This window comes from Lissotriton helveticus, chromosome 5_1 (assembly GCF_964261635.1).
Source record: "Lissotriton helveticus chromosome 5_1, aLisHel1.1, whole genome shotgun sequence".
In the NCBI taxonomy this organism is placed as follows: domain Eukaryota; kingdom Metazoa; phylum Chordata; class Amphibia; order Caudata; family Salamandridae; genus Lissotriton; species Lissotriton helveticus.
In genome coordinates this window covers 584,610,387-584,633,830 of record NC_136065.1, presented here as the reverse complement: position 1 = coordinate 584,633,830, position 23,444 = coordinate 584,610,387, and the positions used below count along the sequence as shown (strand labels likewise).

At 46.0% G+C, this 23,444-nt stretch overlaps 1 protein-coding gene across 1 annotated transcript in view; it reads left to right on the top strand.

Moving 5' to 3' along the window:
• The window catches only part of LOC144752518 (uncharacterized), a 463,484-nt gene that overhangs the window by 343,524 nt on the left and 96,516 nt on the right, over window positions 1-23,444 (top strand). The window contains exon 8 of the mRNA XM_078640420.1: window positions 10,876-11,767. Within this exon, the coding sequence (XP_078496546.1) occupies window positions 10,876-11,767 (892 nt within the window). The remainder of the gene's footprint in view (window positions 1-10,875; window positions 11,768-23,444) is intronic.

Here is a 23,444-nt window from a genome sequence, read left to right as displayed (position 1 = left end):
ACTGCGTTTGTGTGGCCACATCAGTGGTGTCATCAGCCTGAATAGCCACAAAGTCTGTGTTTTGCAACTCTTGGACAATATGGCTTCTCATAATTTCTAGCATACACTCCAGGAGTTCATTTTGTATCGTTTTAGAGGTGCCCTTAAAGACTGTAGCACTTGCTAAATGTGATTCCATTTCCTTGTCTATGCTTGCTACTAAATCTTCAAGACCCATGAATATTCCAGGATTTGTGGACCCTTCCGATTCATCATGGCCTCGCAATGACAGTTCGAAAGCACCACAGAAACGAATGCAATCAATTATTTTTGATAGTATGTGTCTATTTCTATCAACTGTTTGATTGTGTTTCTGTATTGTTTGTCGATATGCATCGCTGATGTGCTGCTCAATCGGTGCGTCTCCTAACATTCCCAGTCTCGTCACGTTTTCCATATGCTTTTTTGAGTGTGCATGCTTCTTTATTTTTTCAGACAGATGCTTCAAGTCCAACACGCCTTCTTTTGTCCAAGGAAAGTCACCATTAAACAGCAAGCAGGGGAAGCAGAACAGTCTGTTTTTTGAAGGGCACCCTGTAAGCCAATCAGCTTTTGTGTACCAGGTTTTTGAAAATGTACGATTGTAACATTTTCCTCTGTCCTTGGTAACTTGTTGGAGTTGAAGGTCAGGCCGATGAGGTCCTAACCTCTTTATCTGTAGTTTATCTTCCAGTGGGCGTGCATGGAATGACCGTGTAATTAACTGTTGTACCGTATTCATCTTGCCGATGCTGTCCGTACCAATATGAAAGAAGCCTGTCAATAGTCAAAGTACAACGTATAAGATTTGGTGCAATAATATCAAATGTCAGTACAAATACATATATCTTGTGCATGACAGCAAGTGATATAGCTCCAACAGCTCATTTTAATGGCCAGCCAGGGGTGGCATAATACATGCTCCAGCCCCTGGTAGGCCTTGGGTGCACCTATGCCCTAGGTACCTATGGTACACTATACAGGGACTCACAAGAGTGACCCAATACCCAATTGGCAAATGCACCTAAAGTACATTGTGTGAATTTAGAGAGAGAACAGCTGTGCTGTGGGTCTGATTAGCAGGCCCACAGCCTTTGTAAGTCATAAACCAGTAAAGCAAAAAGCAAAGAAATGGGGTGACCATAGGAAAGCAGACCCTACTCTCCTACATAACGCTCCCCTTTGGACAACACGATAGGGAAAAAAATACAGCCTGACTGCCTGCTTCCTCTGTGTGCCATAGTGGCACTGAAACAGACACATTTTGAATTGAGGGCCTTTAACAAGGCAAGGATAGATAGTGCATTTAACAACCGTTATTGCCCAAAGCACAGGACTAAGGGCAGGCTCAGTATTACTAAATTCCATCCAGTCAGGGTACAATGTTCGTTCAGAATGTACACCCACCCCAACCACCATGTAGAGTGAGTGACCACAAACATAGCCCTATCTCCAAGCTACAAAAAAGTATCATCAGTTTCCTTACCTTGATGAAAGAGCAGCAAGGAGGTTGGGCCTCTTGTTCTTTCTCCAAAAATTGCCCAAAAAGTTGGGTAAAGGTTCAGGTTGTCAGGCTTTACCAGGTGCTGGAAATAAAAATATAACAACTTATTTTTGAGACATTAGGTTAATCAAACAAAGACTGGGGGGGGACATAACAGTACAATTTTAACCTTGCAGTTTTCAATAGTTCACTGTTGTATGTTAGGATTTTTACTTACGAACTGCAAGTGACAAAATGATTTAACTGAGAAATGCAGTGACTCACTGACCTATTTACAGTATTTTGTGATCTGCATCAGGTACATGTTCTTTGCAAGTTATGTAATGTAGGGTCCATTAGTCCGTAGGAAAAGTATTTTGGGAAGTTTGTCATTTCGGCCCTGTTTTGATTCATACGCTGTTTGTAAGCTTGTAATTGGAGAGTTACATTAAGAGATAGAGGAAATCAAAGTTATGAGGAGTTCCAAAAGTTGGAGTATCAGGTCAGAATCCGATTGGGAACTCCGATGGATTAATAATATTATTAATTATAATTCATATAGCACCTTTGAACATTAACCTACCCATTTTCAATTAAAAAGTGTGAAAATTACACTCTGCCTTGTAAAAAGATAGCTGGAATGTGGCAGTACCTACCCCTGCCTCCTTCCTTTTCCATCGCACCAACATACTTAAGAACACGCTAACCACCGTAGCCACATTTCATTTGTATCAGTGTCAATTGTAATAATTTAAAGAAAATGGCAATTCCAAATTATTGAAGGGCAGAAATTTCCTTCAAATTGTGCAATTTAACACCAAGAAAACAAGAGATTAAAAAACAATACGTTATCTAGCGCAGACCTGCAGATCTCTTAATGAACAATTAGTATTTTTTGAACAAGAATTCTAAATGTGATCTGACACTGTGATTGGCAAACAAACGCACAGGCTCACTTCCTGAACAGTATTCTAGGCCACTAGCCTGTGGACTGATTGATCGAACTGGAAGCGATGCACTCTGCCGAAGGCTGCGGCCCAAACCCTGGTTAGTAAGAGATCACCGGGCAGTTAATGTATAGCAGGATGTATGGAATCCTTTTACACTCAGCGGGATAAAAACAATAGAAAGAAAACACAGGGAGCGCGGGAACTGAACAAGGGGTGTTGCCAAAAGTCATGCCCCCTGTCGTGTATCTGTAGCGCTTGGCACCAGGCCATGTGCTGCAGGCACTACGGGCATGGGCACCGGGCTGTGCTCAGCAGGTAGCATGAACATGTGTACTGGGTGCAGAGTATGGACAATACTCTCTGCCTACTACCCCCACTATGCCCACAAGTACTGCGTGCGTAAGTACTGGGCTAAGGGTGCTGGCCATGCACTGTGCACATTGCCATGCGCCGTGGGTACTGGTGGCATGGATACTTGGCAGAAACCATGGTTGCAGGCTATGGTCCACAGGGCATGGTCTAGCTCTCCGGTACTGCAGGCGACGGTACTGGGCACCGGATAAGAGCCAGAGCTGCCAGTGTTGGAATGACGTCTACAGGACAATTAATGTAGTCTTGCCTCTGAAATGGCACTCCGGGACAGGATCAGGCCAGCAGCGTAGGTCCATCAAGCCAACCAAATTCCAAGAACATGGTGTACCCTCCCTTAAAATATGTTTCCCCTAATTTGTAATGTAAAAAAGACCCTTCTTGATTAAACCCGTTCGATGTAAAATGGCCGTCAGGGCTCCTGAGGGAGAAGGTGCGCCATCTTTTACCACAGGGCTAAAGTACACTGATGTATGCAAAGAAGAAAGACACCTCTAACACCCACAGGTCTACTTTTTAACATATGTATGTTTTTTAGCTTAATTATATTACCAGATCTCACAAAATTCACACACACTGTAATACAGTAGCACACATCACAAAGAACGTTGTTGTGATCAGTATAGACATTCTTAAAAAAGGAATCGAGTACATCAGTTGCAACCTCATCAAAAGCCCATACGTCCAAATCATTTATTCACATATATGCCTCTAACCAGCGTCTGAATTTACCAAACTATTCGATCACATAATTGATTACTAAAAGGCACAAATATGTACTTTAGTCTCCAGAGCCCACGTATATACCAGGCGTGTTCATGAATTGTAACTTGAATTAGCCCGCAATAGCGCACCTTGAAACATTTGCAGACATACAAGTGCTATATATTGGGGTAAAATTATATATAAAATTATATATATCACAAATTGAGTTCCTAGCTTTACATTTTCCTTTACAGCACAACTTTACCAGGCAGCATTCTTTTCAGTGCATATTTTAGCAATCCAGGGCGTAGTTGAACAGGTTTAGCATCCTGGGATCGTTATCAAGACACAATATAAGTGGCTTCAGTGGGTTTGTGTTTGAAGACATTCATTTGAACGGAACATAACACAGATTGACCAAAGGCGCATTACAAAGCACACCACATATGCAGTGATGCCCTGAGTCCAGGTAGATAAGCTATGAGCACATCTATTTATTCAAATTACGCCTGCAGTCCGCAGACTGTAGGGGCGAATAAACAGGAGCTAAAATCACCTGGTGAGCTTACTTTGATATATGAGTTTGTTTACACCCTGACCTGTCCGACCTGTCGCACTGCAGTGCAGGCCCATTTCTCATTATGAGAAATGGGCCTGCACTGCAGTGCGACAGGTCGGACAGGTCAGGGTGTAAACAAACTCAAAACTGCATTAACAACAGAGTAGACAGTAATAACGTTACGTTACTTACATTATACGACGAGTCAGGGGGAGTCAGTCACACGCTCATCGACTACTCTCAGTACTGGTCTGGTCTGGAAGACTGGAAATCAGTTCTAGAACCTTCGACTGCGCGAAGTCACGTCACTGTCTGCAATGGCCAATCACCTCAACATGGCTTGATATAGCCATATGTGATTGGCCAACTGCACAGAGCAGCAAACACCCACGCGCGGCACCATGATCCTGCTGTCTCAGCCAATCCTGGCGCAGGCTTAACAGCGCCACTGCGCCAAGCAGCGCCAGGATTGGGCTACGAGCAGGAGAAAATCTGCCCTGGTTGAGACCGGGGCCCCGGGTCCCTGCCATTGTCTCTCAGTGCTACAGGGGGGGGGGGGGCGAGGTCTAATAGGTACTACGCATGCGCAGGCCAGTCTCAATTATGAGTACTCCTGCCTGTTGCATGCGTAGTCACCCCGACCCCGCTGCAGCTGCTTACGCTCTCTGGCTGCCTGGCCTGCCTGTGCGCTGTCACTCACAGTGACTCACTCTCTCTGCCGCAGCCCCGCCCGCCCACTTCCCATAGGCAATGCCGATTCTGTCGGGCTCGTCCCGGCCCTGTAGCGCTAAGTCAGTGCGCTCGGATTTGGTTTGACAAAGTTGACTTTGAACTTTGTTTTACTTTGTGTTAGCACCAGCGGCGGTCGTCCATGGCTAGTGGGGCAGCGCCCCAACGCCCCCAATGGACGCACCGCCACTGGTTCTTCCTAGTTCTCAGAGCAGTTTTACCTGGATTTCTAGTTTGGGGAATAGACAAAGGTATCGCCTCTAGATTAACAAAATCAGGATCTCTAGTTGTATTTCTGGGTGTGTCTGTGGCTGCCTGGGCACAGGGGAGCTCTACATAGGAGGCCGTTAACGAGAAACTTGTATCCGGTTCGTCTGATATTGTTACCACTGGACCATCCTCTATGTCTTGACTGGCTGATATAGGCACTATCGAGAGCCGCCTTTCAGTGTTTTCAATGGCGGTTGCCACAACCCCAATAGTTTGTTGCAACATTTTATCTATCGCCGTTAGAGATGGTAAGGGCTGCGGCTGCAGCGAATCGACTTTCTGTCTGGTATTAGATCTCAACGTAGGCATTCTGTTTGTTTTGGGCCCCCTCCTCATGTTTTGGCAGTTGCTCGGCACTGTTCACGAGTCACACCCCCTATAAATATATAGTTCCAGTGGCCACTATTTGATTGGACAATAATAGTAAGGGGCAAGGTGCAATGCCACAACAGTACCACAACAAACGTAGTATCCCAGTCGGTACCTTGGATGTTACGAGTCGTGGCAGCAAAGCAGATGTTGGTGGTGCGGCCCAGTCCAGCCTCGTTTGGCCTTGGAGGGCCGTAGAGGGCCCGCCCTTTGCCCGGGCTTCGCCCGGCGCTCCCGCTGGCTCCCGCAACGCGGGTGGGGCTCGTCACTTTTATGCGCCAGCAGGCGCGCTCTCTAATCCTGCGGTCTGGTCCTGGGTCACGGGGCAGCTGGGAAGGGTAGTTTTTGCACCCTCTCAGTCCCCCCCTCACAGCGGCTGCTCAGCGAACAACGGCGGAGAGAGACCAGGCGCGGAACACCCGCAGGGGCTCCGCCACCAGCAGCGACACGCCCGACAGCCTGGGAGATGGTCAAGTAGGTTGTTTGAAGCCCCCGCTCCAACGATGGGGCTCGTCACTTTTATGCACCAGCAGGCGCGCTCTCTAATCCTGCGGTCTGGTCCTGGGTCACGGGGCAGCTGGGAAGGGTAGTTTTTGCACCCTCTCGGTCCCCCCTCACAGCGGCTGCTCAGCGAACAACGGCGGATGGAGACCGGCGCGGAACACCCGCAGGGGCTCCGCCACCAGCAGCGACACGCCCGACAGCCTGGGAGATGGTCAAGTAGGTTGTTTGAAGCCCCCGCTCCACCGATGGGGCTCGTCACTTTTATGCGCCAGCAGGCGCGCTCTCTAATCCTGCGGTCTGGTCCTGGGTCACGGGGCAGCTGGGAAGGGTAGTTTTTGCACCCTCTCGGTCCCCCCCTCACAGCGGCTGCTCAGCGAACAACGGCGGAGGTTGACCGGCGCGGAACACCCGCAGGGGCTCCGCCACCAGCAGCGACACGCCCGACAGCCTGGGAGATGGTCAAGTAGGTTGTTTGAAGCTTGTATCCTAGATGCCCTGGCTCCGTTTCTTCTGTCTTCTAGTCTACTAGTGCAGTCTAATCAGCAAAATGGTTCTATTTCCAGATGTCATATTGCTGTAACCCAAAATGTTCATTATTGACTGTGCGTGGCCAGACAATTTGATGCACAGCACAATGTATGTCTAACTCTGTCTGATTTCTGCATCCAGCTCTGGTTTCTTGATATTTTCATTTTCTTATATCTTTAGCACTTTGAATATACTGTAAAATACCATATTAGCTTTGCATTAACCAACCAAACAAACAATTAAAGAGAAATTAAATATTCCGAATTGGCCATTCACAATTAGTGAACTACTTGCGTTAATAAACTGCTCCACGGAGAGTTGGGGCATACTTAATGCTTAAAATTGATAATTTCTGTAAGACAGGGTCGGAATGGCACAGATAATAGGTCCTGGCATTAAAGTAAAAATGGCCTTACTAATGAATTAGATAGCTAGAAAGTGGCCCACGTTTACAAATCGCAGCAGTTTTGAACTTGTAACATGTTTCAAAAGGTATGGAAGACTACATTGATGTGTGCTTGTTGTAGGCAATGTTTCAGAAACGTTTTAAGGCATGAACAAAGTGGGCAACTGACTAGGGCCCAATATTCAAAGGGGCCCCCTGGCAAACAGTCAGAAGTCAAATGTTTTCCCACATACAATTCATGCTGTCTTGCCCTGTTTATGGTGAGAGCTCAAAGGATTTATTTATTTGTAAACTCAAGGACTTATTTATGGGAGGCTTGCATCTCTGGAACATCACTTTTTCGACACTCCAGTGTCACAAGCCTCTCAATCATATATATGAGGCGACGCAAAGCCACTCTGTGTGGCTTTGCATGGCCTCATAAATATGGAGTAAGACAAAGTAGTGCAAGACGCTGCGTTATCTCACTCTGCGTCAAAGAGGTGTTCCATTGACGTTGCAATGGCTATTCGCATTCAATGTCCATGTATTTTGATGCTGCCCCAGATTTACTTAATCACGTAAACCTGGGGCCCTCCAAAACCTTACGCCTCCTCAGAGAAGGTGTACCAAGGAGAAATATTTTTAATTCTCCGCTTTTTTTTCTCTTTCTAAGTGTGCTGCATTCTACAGCACATATAGAAAGAGGAAAACACAGTAATGGCCACTTTCGGTGGAAGCAAGATGGCGTCTGGCTGACGGCGAGCTAAGATCGCTCCTGATGCCGATAGACTTACAATAGTGGAAATGGTGTGATGATATTCTAAATATAACATAGCGAAACGGAACTCACCCTCGATGACAGAGGTGTACAGTGGCGATCTCTTTGCGGCGGCGGAGAAGCTGTTCACAGAGATCCTGATCACGGTGTCGGCGCTGCTGGTCGAGCTGCAGGGCTATCGCGCACGGCAAAGGAGAATCTGGGGAGTTGGTGAAGTCGGCGGAACTGGTGGAGGCGGAAGCGGTGACAGCCAGGGTAGCGGAGCCCCGAGCATCGCAAGCAGAGCTCTCCTGGGGATTCCTACAGCACAGCGAGCCGATGGGGCTGGATTGACCTGCAACTTGGCTGACTTTGCTAGGATTGCACCGAAGGCAACCCGTGGAGGACGGGGAAAGGCCGCAGAAACAGAACAAGGATCAATGCCCCAAAAAGGCGCAGCACAGATCAAGGACTTGGGAAAAGCTGCTGCAAAAGAGGCTGGGAAAGAGACTGGCAAAGGCGTCGGGATTACTCCAGGTGAGAGTGCTGATTCACAAAAAAAAAATGAGACTGGTACAGGGAGCAACACACGGGGGAGAGGGCCAAAAACAGGGGAAGCGAACACTGGGGGCTATAAGAGTATAACTGGCTTTTTCTCTCCGGCCATCCAGACAGGCCCCTCGAAAAAAGACTCACCGGCACCAGGTAAAAATGCGGCAACCCCCAAAGGGAAGAAGGCAGCACAGGAGTATTCTCGAATGATCCAGACAGTTACCACTGGGGAAGGACACAAAGCAATTACCCCTGGATCACAGTGGGGGAGACAGCAGAAGACAGCGAAGGCATTGAAATCAATTCAGAGAAGGATAGGGGGGGGAGATAAAACTGCAGTTGTTGCCCAGTCCCATTAACCGATTCAAGAACATTTAGGCCGACAAGAGGCTCTTGTGGGTAACTCCAGACCCTGAAGACCCCACAGGTGGACAACACCTGACAACGAACATGCTAGTACAGGAGATTACTGCAAGCAGTAGCCCCAGTGGCCCCGAGGATGCTCAGGACTTTGGGGACAATTTCTACTCAGTTACAGATGGGTCGGAAGTCACCCCCTCGGAAGCTGAAGATAGCGAAATTGCATCACGTTCTAGCTCAAGTCCCTGCTCAGAGGCGGTCACTGGGATACCACTAAAGAAAAAGGATACAGTAGTAAGGAAAGAGAGACTGTCAAGGAGACAGAGAGACTCCCACTCCCAGGAGAAGACTAGTAGTGATCAACGCCGGGCTAGCAGAGCCAACTCGGATGCAATATTGAATTGGGATTACTCAGCCACTAGGAGCGTCTATCCAGAGCAAACAGCACAGGCGGTGGCAAGGGATGATGACGATGCCCCCTCACTTCGGATGATACTTGAATCAATTAAGCAACTTCAGGAAGAGACAAGAACGGAGGGAAAAAAGAACAAGCATCTACAATGGGCTGTAAGGAAGGTGGCTAAAATCTGCACAGACACTAATACAAGATTGGCCCAACTGGAAGATCGAACAAGCCTCCTTGAAGATTGCCAGGTGAAAGACTCAGCCAAACACAGCACCTATGACAAACAGTTTTCAGATGTACAATGGAAACTTGAAGATCTGGAAAATCATCAGAGACGAAATAACCTCAGGGTTCTGGGAATTGAAGAAGGGATAGAAGGCGACGACATCAGGGCCTATGTCCTGAAACTAATGAAAGGAGCTTTCCCGGAATTAAACTGATGGGAGTGGGAAACGGAAATCCAAAGGGTCCACCGCTTTCAGCTGGCTTTGAAGAAAAACCAATCTAGAGCTCAGGAAGGCGCACCAAGACCGAGAGCAATATTAATATACTTTGGGAATTTCCTACTGAGATCAGAGGTTTATTCTAAAGCCCGACCTAATGCCAAGCGCTCCTTCGAAAACCCCGACTTTTGCCATATTACAGTGGAGAGGCGGTGGCGGCTGAGGGAGCTGGTGGAACCATGCCGACAGATGGGCCTGCAGGCCTATCTAATGAACCCGGCGAGGCTGAAGATCATCTACAAAAATAACACTAGGGTTTTTTTTCTTCTAAAATACAAGCTTAGGCCTGTATGGATACGTTAAAGCCAGGAAATAGAGATCCTACATCCCAGTGAGAAGATGGGTGGTATATGCTGAGTTAATTCTCTTACACCCCCCGTATCGTTGTATTTATACAAACAGAACGAGGGGAACACATAAAGAGGGGGGGGCAAAAGGGGAAAAGGGGAGTGGAATTTTGCAAAGCTTAGCATATAATAGAGTAGGTGTTGGTATAGGGGGTGGCACAGGGGGAAGGCTTTTTCATCACGCCATGAAGGTCTTAACTAACGCAAAATGCAGCGAAGGGAGACTTTCAGACTCCATCATAGAGACCTTAAGTCTGCTTGCTTCATCTTGTGGTGTGGAGGGCGGGGGGTAGAGAGGGGGGAGGGATTGCAGAGGGGGTCGGGCTTGGGTGTGGGGTTAAAAGGAGAGACAAAATCATCATCATCAGTTAACAAAGAAAATCAGAGTAGGGTACTTAGGAGGAAAGAATGTGAACTTAAAGAAACCTCATTCGGATAGCCACTATTAATATATGTGGGCTGAATGACACAAGGAAACGTAGAGATGTGAAAGAATATTTAAGAACCATGCGCGCCGATATGATATGTTTACAGGAAACCCACGTTGAGGCTTCCCGCAAGTTTTTATTGGATCAGCTGGGGTATCAACTTCTAACATGCACAACACAAGGAACTAGAACACGGGGGTGGCAATACATGCTCGGGCCAATGCGGTAGTAGTTAAAAAACAACTAGCAGACACTTATGGCCGCTGGGCTATGGTAGAATGTCAAACACAGGGATTGAATTTCACCATATGTTCAATATATGCTCCCACAGTAGATGATCCGGAAATATTAAGTCAAATTAATATACAAATGGCCAATTGGCCTCTCCCAATAATAATGTGTGGAGATCTTAATATTAATGGGTTGAATGGCCTATGGAAGAATGACTGCAACAGGTTTGTAGGCCGAAAGAGGAAAAGCCATAGAGCTTTGATTCAATTAATGAATGATAACGGACTTATTGATATGTGGGAACATCAAAACGCATGTGGGGGAGGCAGTACTTATTATTCTGCACCACATAAGGCCATAGCACGCTTAGATTGCTTCCTGATTTTGCCCTCATTCATTTCCATCTCTAAAATTAACAGGTTGCCACGGGTTATGTCGGATCACAACCCTCTAATATTAGAGATCTCAAATCCAAATTCTCAGATACAACCAACTAGCTGGTCATTTGAACAAGCTCTATTACAATATAGTAAATATGTGACATACATGGAAGGCTGGCTTAAGGACTTTCTTGAAATAAATAGAGGGTCTGCGCAGGCTGGGGTAGTCTGGGACGCCTTGAAGGCTGGTATCAGGGGAGAGACCATGAGCTACTCTATCAGACGCAATAAGACTGAAAAGGCTGAGATGGAGGTAAAGATAAGATTAATCACCACACTAGAGGAAGAATTGGTCAAGGCGATCTATGCTAAGCACGACATTAAAGAGATAGCACAGAAATTGGCTTTAGCTAAGGCTGCGGCGGGGGAAACGATCGCCTCTAAGGCGGCTGGAAAATTTCTGGCCTGGAAGCAGGATCAATATGAATACAGCGAACAAGTAGGGCGCATACTAGCAGTTACAACGCGGCAGGCAGCAACCAGAGGGGATATACCTGAGCTGATATCAGATGCTGGGGTAACTGCCACCACTCCCAAGGAGATCTGCCTGATATTCCGGGACTTCTATCAAAAGCTATATAACTCAGATAGGGGGATGGGCAAAGAGGAAAAAGACGACTATCTTGAGTCTGCTTCAATTGAGAGATTAACAATGGAAGACACAGCAGCAATGGAGGCTTGTTTTTCCCCTGAGGAAATACAGGGGGCAATCAACGATCTCCCAGCCGGGAAGGCGGTTGGGCCCGATCTTATCGAACTCGAATTTTATAAGAAATTTTTTCCAGCATTAACAGAGGATATTAGTAAACTCATGATCCAAACCCAGAGGGGAGCAACACCCCCGCCATCTTGGGCGGAGGCTACAATGGTGGTATTTCTGAGAAAAAAAAACAAGCCCCCAACAGACCCAAGTTCTTACAGACCAATTAGCCTTATGAATAGCGACACTAAAATATATTCAAAAATCATAGCGAATTGCCTAAGCTCGGTAATTGGAAGGTAATCTCCCCTAGACAGCATGGGTTCATCCCAGGGAGGGGTACGGCAGACCACATCAGGAGAGTATGCATGCTATTCGATAGCTCAGCAGCCTCACAGGATCCTATGGCCCTTATATTGCTGGACGCTGAGAAAGCCTTTGTTAGGGTCTTGTGGGGCTTCCTTTGGTCAGCATTAGAAAAGGCAAATGTTGGAAAACGGTGTATAGGGGCATTACAGGCATTGTACATAAACCCCAAGATTAGTCTTCGAGCAATGGGCGAGGTGAGTGGGGTAATTAACGTTGGACGGGGAACCCGACATGGGTGTCCTTGTTCCCCGCTACTCTTTGCCTTTTATATTGACTCCTTTATCAGGAGAATAGAATTAAACAGAAACATCCTGCCGATAATACTGAATGGGTATGAAACAAAAATTTTAGGTTATGCAGATGACCTAGCAATTACATCATCAGAACCTGTTTCGGCTCTAGCGGAAATAGAAAGAGAGGCAGATATATACGGGCATTGTCTGGCTACAAAATAAATCAAGGCAAGACGCAAATTGTGGTCAATAACAAAATCACACTTTCAGACCAAAGAGTAACAGATACAGCAGTATATCTTGGTATAACAATAACTTCAGACCTTACTAAGATAGTGGAAAAAAATCTGGCCCCTGTGATTCAAAAATCTAAAAAAGATTTAGATAGAATGAATAATCTGCACCTGACGATAGTAGGTCGCTGCAATATAATAAAAATGCTATTCCTCCCTAAAGTTTTATATCTCTTTAGGATGATTCCATTAAAATTCAATAGTAATTGGTTCAAAGAGATTGAGGGAGTCGCTAACCGCTTCATTTGGGCGAAAGGCAGAACTCGAAGGGCTATTAAGTCCATGTCCCTAGCAAGAGATCGGGGGGGGCTTGACAGTACCTGACTTCAGGGCATATTATTGGGTGTCGGTCCTCCAATATACCAGAGGGCTATTGGGGGGCACTATTCAAGATAAATGGAGGGGTAACGAGGGTATCCCAGATATTTACGAACTTATATTAACTGAGGCCAACAAATGGCTTTTAACATTCAGTGAGGCAAATTACTACAAGAAAGTAAAGTTCAAGACACTGGGGGCCGCAATATCAATCTGGACCTTGGTCCGGAAAAAGCTGGAACTTGGAAGAATGAACTACTATACCCCCCTATTCAAGAACCCCTCATTACCGGAGGTGTTTTATGACAATTTAATGAGACGCTGGGATGAGCTTGCTGTAAAAACTATTGGGGATTTTGCTGATGCTACAGGCATAATCACTTTCGATAAGGCGCAACATCTATATAATCTAGAGCTTAGAGACTTTTACAAATATCTGCAGATTAGATCAGCTTTACTAAAGAAGCAACGAGGTAATAAGGTATTTAAAAGAGAAGAACTTATGGAGCGATTGCAAAGCGATGAGGAATGCACAATTTCACATATATATGAAGAACTGAGCCACTATAAGAAAGATGATCGGGGGAAAGTCTCGGAAAAATGGAGAACTAAACTGAATATAGTCGGGAATGAGTTTGAAACCTCGCTCAAACTTGCAAACACAGTATTAAAGGTAGCGAACCTCCAGGCGCAACAGTATAAGACCATTTTTGAGCTATATTATATACCACATAGAATAGCTCGCTGGGGGGGGGAACAAGTGGTATAAGCTGCCCGCGATGCCAAAGTATGGAAGCAGATACAATCCATATGTTTGCTTCATGCCCTATCTTAGATTCATTTAAAAGCTCAATAGAACAGTTTAGGTGTAGAGCAATGGGGATCCATATAAACTTAACGAATGAAGTGATGGTATTGGGAGTAATGATCAGGAATTTATATTTCTGGCCATAGCCACAAGTAGGATATGTATAGCATCTCTATGGAAAGATCCAAACCCCCCAATGTTTGAACAATGGATGTCACGGTTATTAGCTACATACAATCTTGAGAAGGCATTATATGAGAAGAAAGGATGGATGGAAGGCAAAGCAACTGGGGAAACAAATTTGGGCTCCAGTTTCAGAATGGAAAAAAAAGATGGAGAAAAATTAGAGGGGAAGAGCCAGGAGCACCGCAACCATGCTTAGGGACTCTTGCTAGGGAGGTGGAAAGATTGATAGGGGTGGAAAAGAGTTGTCTGAAGGGTGGATCAATAGGATCTGATATCAATAATAATGCCGTGGTGTATTAGGGGCTCCGTACATCATGAAGGTAGAAGAAGATACTTGATATGGTGGCCAAGACGCAATGATATGTTTAAAGCGAAAAATCGGCTTGTTCTTATATTTCCTTTCTCTGATTTCCAAGATGAAAATATATGGTGTATTTTATTTATTCTGTGTAACAATGAAATGATGAAATTATGAATTGATGATGATCAATAAAAACATTAAAAAAAGAAAGAGGAAAACACCTCTTGGGGTTGTTTTTGTGCAGGAAGGTGCTCCTTCCTGAACAAAGACAATCCTGCCTGCAATGGAGGCACCCTTGCACCATGGTGCGAGAGGGTGTCTATGTTAGCACTAGGGAGCACATTTTGCACCAGCGCAAGGGGAAAGAACAGGAATGCTCCGTATTTCATAAATATGGTGCATTCCTGCCCTTTCACTTTGGCGTAGGGCAGCACAGCAGGAAGATTTGCAGTGCTGCCCTACGCCAGATGCTCATAAATGAGGCCATCAATCTGTAAAAATCCAAATGTAAAAGCGGTGCGTTTTTAGAAAATTGTAAGTGTCAGACCTAAATACATCCAGTTTCAAGAATAAATGGCTTCATCTATGCTTAGTCAAGTTTTCTTGAGCAGGCAGTTTTAGCTTCCAGTCATCATTTCTCTTTTGTAAACTGTTTTTGTAAAGCTTCTATTGTTTACAGTAACTGTAACATTCAATTTGACACACTGAAATGTCACTGCGGCTATGTTCAAATCTTGGGCCCCATCCAGAAGGGTCTCCCGTTGCCCCAGCTTGACAGCCCCCCTCCCCCCACCCCCCGGGACTTTTATGACAATAGGCCTGCTCTGCTGCGGGCCACAGTGGCTGTCATCTTGATTTTCTGCCACGGTTCCTGGGCACTTAGGATCAGGCCAGGTCTCCAATCCCTGTGTCCCCCAACTCATGCATGCCCCACACCCCTGGGCGGTGTTCCCATCTTCAGCCACCGGAGACTACGGTTCAGGTGCCTTGTGGGCACGGAAGGTGAGAAGTGCCGAGCTTCCTTGGCTGGAGCTCTGGCTTCCAGCGTCAGTCTGCCATGGCATCCAGGCCATGCCCCTTCGATTGTCATTCATGTATGTTTGATTCGATATTGTTTGGTATCATTTTGGCCTGAATTAGCTAAGCATTTATAATAAATTTAAATGTGTTTAAAACAGCAGTCGCCCAAATTGCATTTTGCCCAGGGCCACCAAAATTCTCAAGACGTCACTGCAATGTTTGTGATAATATCAACAAAAATAAATAGTAAAACCCGGACCACCAGACTATGGGGCCGAGTACGATGGCGGGCGGTCACTGCTGCAAATGGGACCGCCCGCCATAGGTGCGGCGGTCCCACAAAACGAATTAGGATGCGCCCGCCACACTGGCGGGGGCATCCTGTACGTTTACATTGCTGCGGGTGTCAGCACCCGCCACAATGTAAAAATACAAGTTTTACATGTGTATGTACAACGTGGCAGGCACCTTGCATTGCCTGCCACCTTGTACATGCACATGCAGGGTGGTACCATAGGTATCCCCACGTGCAGCACCCCACCCCTCCCAGGGGCCCGCAACGGGCCCTCAAAGGCATTCTCCGCCTGTCTTTTTGCGGTGGGAACTCTGCAGCAAAAGACAGGCATCATAATGCCCACAGCGGTGGCTGCACGGCACCACCTCCATTACCCCATGGTACCGGGTCCCACAAGGCAGGCGGAAAAGGACCGCCTTGCGGGACAGCGGTGGACGGTCTTTCCATCAGCCGTGGTACTTTCCCATTCCCACCAGCATCCTAATTTGGCGGTGGGAATATTCAGGGTGATAGCGGGAAGTCCGCCGGGCCAGCGGTCCTCACCGGCGGCCCGGCGGTGGCGTACTTCCCGCCATCGTAATCGGCCCCATAGATACTGTCCCACACCCAACCAAGAAAACTACCCACACACTGACCTTTTAGACCTGCCCTTGGGGCACTGCCTGATTGCCCTATAGGCTAGTGTTTCACAAACTGTGGGTCTGGTAGAACCAATTTTTGGTGGATTCTGAAAGTCCAAGCAATATAAAAAGGTGCCTGTAAAATCTATATGTATCTGGTCACATTTGCTGCACTTCAAATGTCTGGCTATGTCTTCTGACAAATTTCGGCTATTTTTATGTTTACAAATTCCTCTCACTTTGTAGGCAGAGAAAGAAAAGTAAAGTGAGTTATGTGACAATGTTGCTGGGTAATGGAGAGTGTGAGAGGAAAGGCAGTAGGATGTAATTTTTTTATAACACAACAAAATATAAAGAACTGTAAAGAGCTAGGAAATCAAAAATGAAGCACTTTGTTTTGTAATTCTGAAGTATGATAGAAAAAAAACCTTTAAGAGGATCAAAACAAATCAAGATACTTCACTTGGTGATGATAAATATTCACTGAAATCTAATTTCCACACATTATCATTTGTGTGCAACCTCATTTTAATCAGTAAAACGGTTTGCCTGTGCAAATTTAGTGGCCATTCTTTAAATTACAGTGCCGTACCACATGATATTTTATTTACATTAACACATTGCACACCTCGTCCATTAAACCTTGGCAGGTAGCGAAAGGTTGTAGTTCTAAAGATTGGGGCGTGGTACTGAAAAGTTTGGGAAGCACTACTGTAGGCCAATCCAACCATGCTCGCAAAATGCGATGTGCTGTAACTTCATATATCAAACACTTCCAACAAAAAGCTTATCACCAAAGAGATGGAACCAGGCATTGGGAATAACAAGTGGTTCAGACACAGTCAGCCATGTTGTTTGCCACAGTATATACCATGTTGCTTTTAGGCTCACGCTGCTATCACGAGCTGTGCTAGCCTCCTTTAGCCTTTTTCAAGATTACAAATACTCGCAAGCAACGTGCACAAACATCCGCTCTGTTTTTTAAAAATGTCCTTCTTATCGAAAATAATGTCGTCTTCTAATCTCAGGTCACGGGGCCAGGTATTGTCTGTGGAGACGAACCGAGGACATATTTCCTGGTTTACCAGATATGCATTACATTTTGACAAAACGGATGCTTTTTTTTCATATCCGCGGCTCCCCAATCTCTAGGCATTTATGATAAACATAAGTAGCGTTTTAATAATTCTTTGACGCTCCTTCCAGCAGTCAGCCAGAGAAGAGCAAAGCACAGACTGTTGTCTTGGAGCGCCATTACAGACTGAAAGCCAGAGCTCGTGAGTACTGTTGGGTTTAAAACTCTCCCTGTGTCACGCTTTATTTACGCCAGATGTGTTATTTTGAATTCGAATAGCATGCAACAGCCACTAGTGTTGCAATTTAGCGCTCTCACTATCTGTGGTGATTGCAGAAGGAGCTGAATGCTTTTTAGGCAATGTGTGTGGATGTAGAGTGACATATTTGGGAAGAGTCTGATGGGGCATGCAAGGTCCTGACATCTTCTGGTCGTGGGTCAAAGATCATAACTTTGCTGTGATCTTGGTATGCGTAGAGAAGTGCACAGAGCTATTTGAGACGATTAGTGCACCTTTCATGCATTTGCATTTTAACGGTGTGAAAAATTTGCTTTTGAGTAATTTGACGAAATTTCAGTAAAAGTAAGCGAAATGTACAAAATGCAAATCTGGAATTCTGCTATTTTTTTTTAGTGCTAAGTGCGTCTGCGTGTCAGAAATGCACTTCGAGCTAAAAGAAATATTGCAAAAAACACAAGTCACTCAGGTTTTATATGTTGACGTTGTTCTCAAGCTCCCCCATAGGATTTGTTTACTCGACCATCTTCTAGTTATGCGGTGTGGGGTAATGGCATAATTTCATGTTACTTCACATTAAAAACATAATACAAAATGCAATGAAATGCAATTGAAATTTTGCCAGGGCCTTTTTAACATGTTATTTAACAAAGCACATGATCTGTGAGAGTAGTAGCCTGTTCCTTCTAGTGTGCTGGTGCAATCTGTGGGATTGGTGCCTTCATGTATGCATCTGTTGGTTCCACTCAAGACAGGGAAGGCACACATGAAGAAATTCACAGACATCATGAGTGGATGGGCTTATAAGATCCTAACATAAGGGTGACAGTACCACCTTGGACAATCCATTGACACATAAATAGAAGATGTATTTGCCCACCGAGAGACAGATCAAAGGTGTAGCCCAAGGGCGCTATGGACACATCTATAGATGTTCTTTGTGCTTCATCTAGAAGCTGTGACATTGCAACCCTAGAAAAACAATCAATGATCCAGAATAAAGGACTATTGATTCGACCCACATAAGATCAAGACGCAATCCAAGGACAAACTCAGGACAGACCTCAAAAAAGAGGCCTCAGGGTCAACCAGGATGCCGTTGTGATGCAAGACAAGGACATCTATAAATGCCTCAGTAAAGGATTTAGAGGGATACCAAAAGAGTAGAAGGCACAACTAACCATTGTTGGTGAAAATCAGGAAAACCTGTGTAAGGAATGTATTAAAATAAACAGAAAATAGAGGGCCTTGGGGGGGCATGGTCAAGTTAAAGTCGAGAGGGTAAAAAAGCCATATCACATTGAACCATGGCATTCAATCTCACTGTAGCAGAGATACCACATGTGTGGCTGTACACCATTTTGCCATTAAAGGAGACGGTGTTACCATATGCACAGGTAGGGCAAGCATAAATATATGTCGGCCTACTCCATGCCTGATTATTTGGAGCACACTTTCAGCTAGCTTTGTATTGCACAAATGTATGTCCTCTTGCCTCAACCAAAACTCCCCCATCCCTACATCCTCAAACTGCGGTTTAGAACTACCCGCACCCCCAATGCTTGAGGTGACTGTCGGTCACCCATCCTTCAATACTGAACCTTACCTCAAACTTGTAGTTTCAGATACTCCTTCCATTCCCCAAGGGAAGGAGTGCTGTGAAGAAGGTAGGGTTTGTGCCTGAGCTACAATGAATCAAATTGATTTTGTACTACGTGTTTTTCTTATAAAGCAATGAGCAAAAAAGTGATTTTAGCCTAATTTCCACAAATGAAAGATGGAATTACATAATTAAGTTCTGGAATCCATTTTAAAGTAAGTACCAGAAATATTGGAACGGAATTTGCTGCATTTTGCACAATCCTTTCTGTATGCCGGAAAGAAAAACTATTTTCTTCTTGTTATGCAAGCAGAAACAATGTCGCTCAGAGGAAATTGTTAACGGCAACGCTTTATGTTTTTAATAAAATATTCAGCACAACAAGCATACATTAGTGTTTCATTTATTTGTGAAGTAGTATATTTTTCCTACTATTCACAGATCGCTTTATAAAAGTAAGGTATTATACCCACAAAGGGGCTTATTTCCCAGCCCCTTGCGTCACCCGTACGTCACTTTTCCCATGTTACAAATGACGCAAAAGTGGCTCAAGAGGCTTGTAAATAAGCCCCAAAGTCCTTAAATGTCAGAATGTGTATCAAAAAAGGCGTAACCGTGTGAGTCAAATTCACAAAAGATTTGATGATAGTCAGATCTCAGCGTCGTGTATTTTAGACCTTTTGGGCTCAACGGAAATACCTAAATCGTAAATTTCATTGCATTCTTCCACTTCTCTCCACCACCCAAACTTATTCCAATTGATTGTTTCAGGGCGGATTGCTAGCCATGTATATGAAGAACATGTTCCTCGCTTTGGAAGAATGAACGTCAAAGAACCTTAGATGCTCTGATTGACTTAACATTTTCAACCTTGTAGTTTTTCTAATACCTATTGGGAAGGTCAAAAATACCGAGTCATGACCGGTTGGAGGCTATATGCATGATCAGAGCATTACAAATAGTCGTAATTGAATGTCTATTTGTCTTCTTTGGTGACAGACGCCTGGTTGTAAATGAAAACAATAAAAGTTTGATAAAAAAAAGAGGACCCATGCTCTGCATTTTAGTCATGGTTGAAAAATACTTAGTTCCACAAAGGGTACCTGTTAGGAATGACTCATGCTTACAGGTGTTATGTTGGTGGGCTGTTCATCCTACAATAAAGTCGGAGGGGTGTATCACAGTAGGGAACCTCCCAATTGGAGCAGTGGTGGATGCCAGGAGTGGGAGGGGTTAGAAGATAATAAATGGGACCTGGATGACGGCCGTGTGGTTCAGGACCGTAACTATAACCCAGTGTATGTGTCAATATTGCTTGTGGGCCTTTAAATCCACAAGGCCTGTTTCCTGGTCCTGGTGCCCGCTGGTGCTCCCACCGGTTATCACTGGCGGTCAGCTGATCCCACGATCTGCCTCCCGCTGGGCCATTCGCTCTGGGTTGTGTGGCCGAAGATTGGGTCACATCTGTTCAGGTGAGGCAGCTGCTGGCACCGCCATACCTCTGATCGGATGCACAAGGGTCTCGCCCCTGAGATCCTGTGCCGGTCCTAGGCACTCCGCAGAACCGTGGGGCGTGTCCGCTGCTCGCTGCTCTGCACACGTCCCTCCTTTGGTTTGCTTGTGAAGCTTGGCTCTCCGCTCCTGCTGCCCTGAGGAGGAGCCCAGTCCCACATCATGATACTTGACTCCTGGCCAGCTCACAGTGAGGGCAGCCCACGGACCACGCGCTGCCTACCAGCTGATAGCCCGGTGGTTCAGGAGGCTCAGCAACAGAAAAAAAGAGGAGGAGCAAGAGAGGCAAAAATCAACCTCACCCGGCAGGAAGAGATAGGACAAACCAAAAAAAACTACATGAAAAGACAAATAATTAGTGTCACCTCAGCCCAGTGCTGCATGCCTGCCTTCTTTAGCAGAGGCAGAGCGACCCTCAATCCCTGAAAGTCAAGTAAAAGTACAAGAGAAGGAGTAACTTGGAAAAATAGAAAGAACATAAAAAAAGGATACACACACCAGTGGCCATTTTCCACCTCTGAGGTTCTACATCTAAAGCACCAGAATCACGCTTAAGCCCAACAGCAACTGCCCAATGTCAGCAGGTGCACGTCGTCCCAAGCAAAGTGCATACAGTGCTTGACACACATCATGTCTACTGTGCCCCCCATTGAACTTTTTTAGGTCTCGCCTTTTCCATTCCGAAGGAATGGGAAATGGAGAGAATTAAAGTGCTCAAAATCCTCGTGAAACCAAGGGCTTTTTGGTGCGGTTTTCTTTGAGTTCACGTGAATCACGTGACCAAACAAGCACGCGCATCAGCCTCCCTTCCTCCCTCCTAATTGCATTTTGTTCACAGCCGCCACCACATCAAAGGGCTTCTCCCGGCGTGTGCTCTGCGGCTTCTCCTCCCCTAATTATTCATGGCTGGCCGGCCGTACTTTCAGTATCCCGGCCGCTCTTTATTGAAAGCTTTTTGCCTATCTCTCTGTCTATCCTCGATCACTCCGCTGCTCTCTAGCTATGCTTGTTATTTATTCCTTTTCGTTTCCGTCTGTTCTCCATGTTACTCTCGGCTTCGGATGCCTCTCTGCTGCCCTCTTCTGTGGCTGTCTATCCTCGATCACTCCGCTGCTCTCTAGCTATGCTTGTTATTTATTCCTTTTCGTGTCAGTCTGTTCTCCATGTTACTCTCGGCTTCGGCTGCCTCTCTGCTGCCCTCTTCTGTGGCTCACCCCCTTATCTATTCTCCTCTGTGCCTCTTTCTCATGGGTGCTTCTCGTTCTGCCCCATCTCTCCCCCACTGTATCTGTCACTCCTGTCTGTCTATCCTCGATCACTCCGCTGCTCTCTAGCTATGCTTGTTATTTATTCCTTTTCGTGTCCGTCTGTTCTCCATGTTACTCTCGGCTTCGGATGCCTCTCTGCTGCCCTCTTCTGTGGCTGTCTATCCTCGATCACTCCGCTGCTCTCTAGCTATGCTTGTTATTTATTCCTTTTCCTGTCCGTCTGTTCTCCATGTTACTCTCGGCTTCGGCTGCCTCTCTGCTGCCCTCTTCTGTGGGTCACCCCCTTATCTATTCTCCTCTGTGCCTCTTTCTCACGTGTGCTTCTCGTTCTGCCCCATCTCTCCCCCACTGTATCTGTCACTCCTGTCTGTCTATCCTCGGCCCCTGTGTTTCCTCTCCACTGCTGCCCCCCCTATCGTTTCTCCTCGTGTCCGTCTGTTCTCCATGTTACTCTCGGCTTCGGCTGCCTCTCTGCTGCCCTCTTCTGTGGCTCACCCCCTTATCTATTCTCCTCTGTGCCTCTTTCTCATGTGTGCTTCTCGTTCTGCCCCATCTCTCCCCCACTGTATCTGTCACTCCTGTCTGTCTATCCTCGATCACTCCGCTGCTCTCTAGCTATGCTTGTTATTTATTCCTTTTCATGTCCGTCTGTTCTCCATGTTACTCTCGGCTTCGGATGCCTCTCTGCTGCCCTCTTCTGTGACTGTCTATCCTCGATCACTCCGCTGCTTTCTAGCTATGCTTGTTATTTATTCCTTTTCGTGTCCGTCTGTTCTCCATGTTACTCTCGGCTTCGGCTGCCTCTCTGCTGCCCTCTTCTGTGGGTCACCCCCTTATCTATTCTCCTCTGTGCCTCTTTCTCATGTGTGCTTCTCGTTCTGCCCCATCTCTCCCCCACTGTATCTGTCACTCCTGTCTGTCTATCCTCGGCCCCTGTGTCTCCTCTCCACTGCTGTCCCCCCTATCGTTTTTCCTCGTGTCCGTCTGTTCTCCATGTTACTCTCGGCTTCGGCTGCCTCTCTGCTGCCCTCTTCTGTGGCTCACCCCCTTATCTATTCTCCTCTGTGCCTCTTTCTCATGTGTGCTTCTCGTTCTGCCCCATCTCTCCCCCACTGTATCTGTCACTCCTGTCTGTCTATCCTCGGCCCCTGTGTCTCCTCTCCACTGCTGTCCCCCCCTATCGTTTCTCCTCTCACCGTGCAGCCGCTCCTCTGTGCCTGTCTCTCTTCTGTGCCTGTCTGTCTCTCATTTGTGCCTGCCTGTCTGTCTCTCCTCAGTTCTGCTCCTCACACTGTTACCCTGCATGCTTCGAGTGCAGCACTCAGCACGCCGCTCGCTTCCTCATTCCTCCGACAGAGTTTACCAGAAAGGTGCTGAGGAGAGGGTGTCTCAAGAACTTGTACGACATCAGCGTTCTCTCTATTTCTCACACTTCCATCTTCTTGCCTTTCCACCTTTCCCTGCCTTTTCACCTCTCCTTTTTTTCTTCTTCCTTTTTCCCCCTCCATCTGTTTCTTTATTTTTCTGTTTATTTCATTCTTTTTTGTTTCCTACTCCAATTTTTTTGGCTTGTGTTTCTTTCTCTTCGTCCCCTATTTCTTTCTTCCTTCTTCTCTATTTCTTCCTATCACATCTATCTACCTTCTTCCGTTCCCTCCCTTCCCTTCTTTTGTGTAGCACACTTTTACAATGTATTTTTGCCTTGTTTTGTG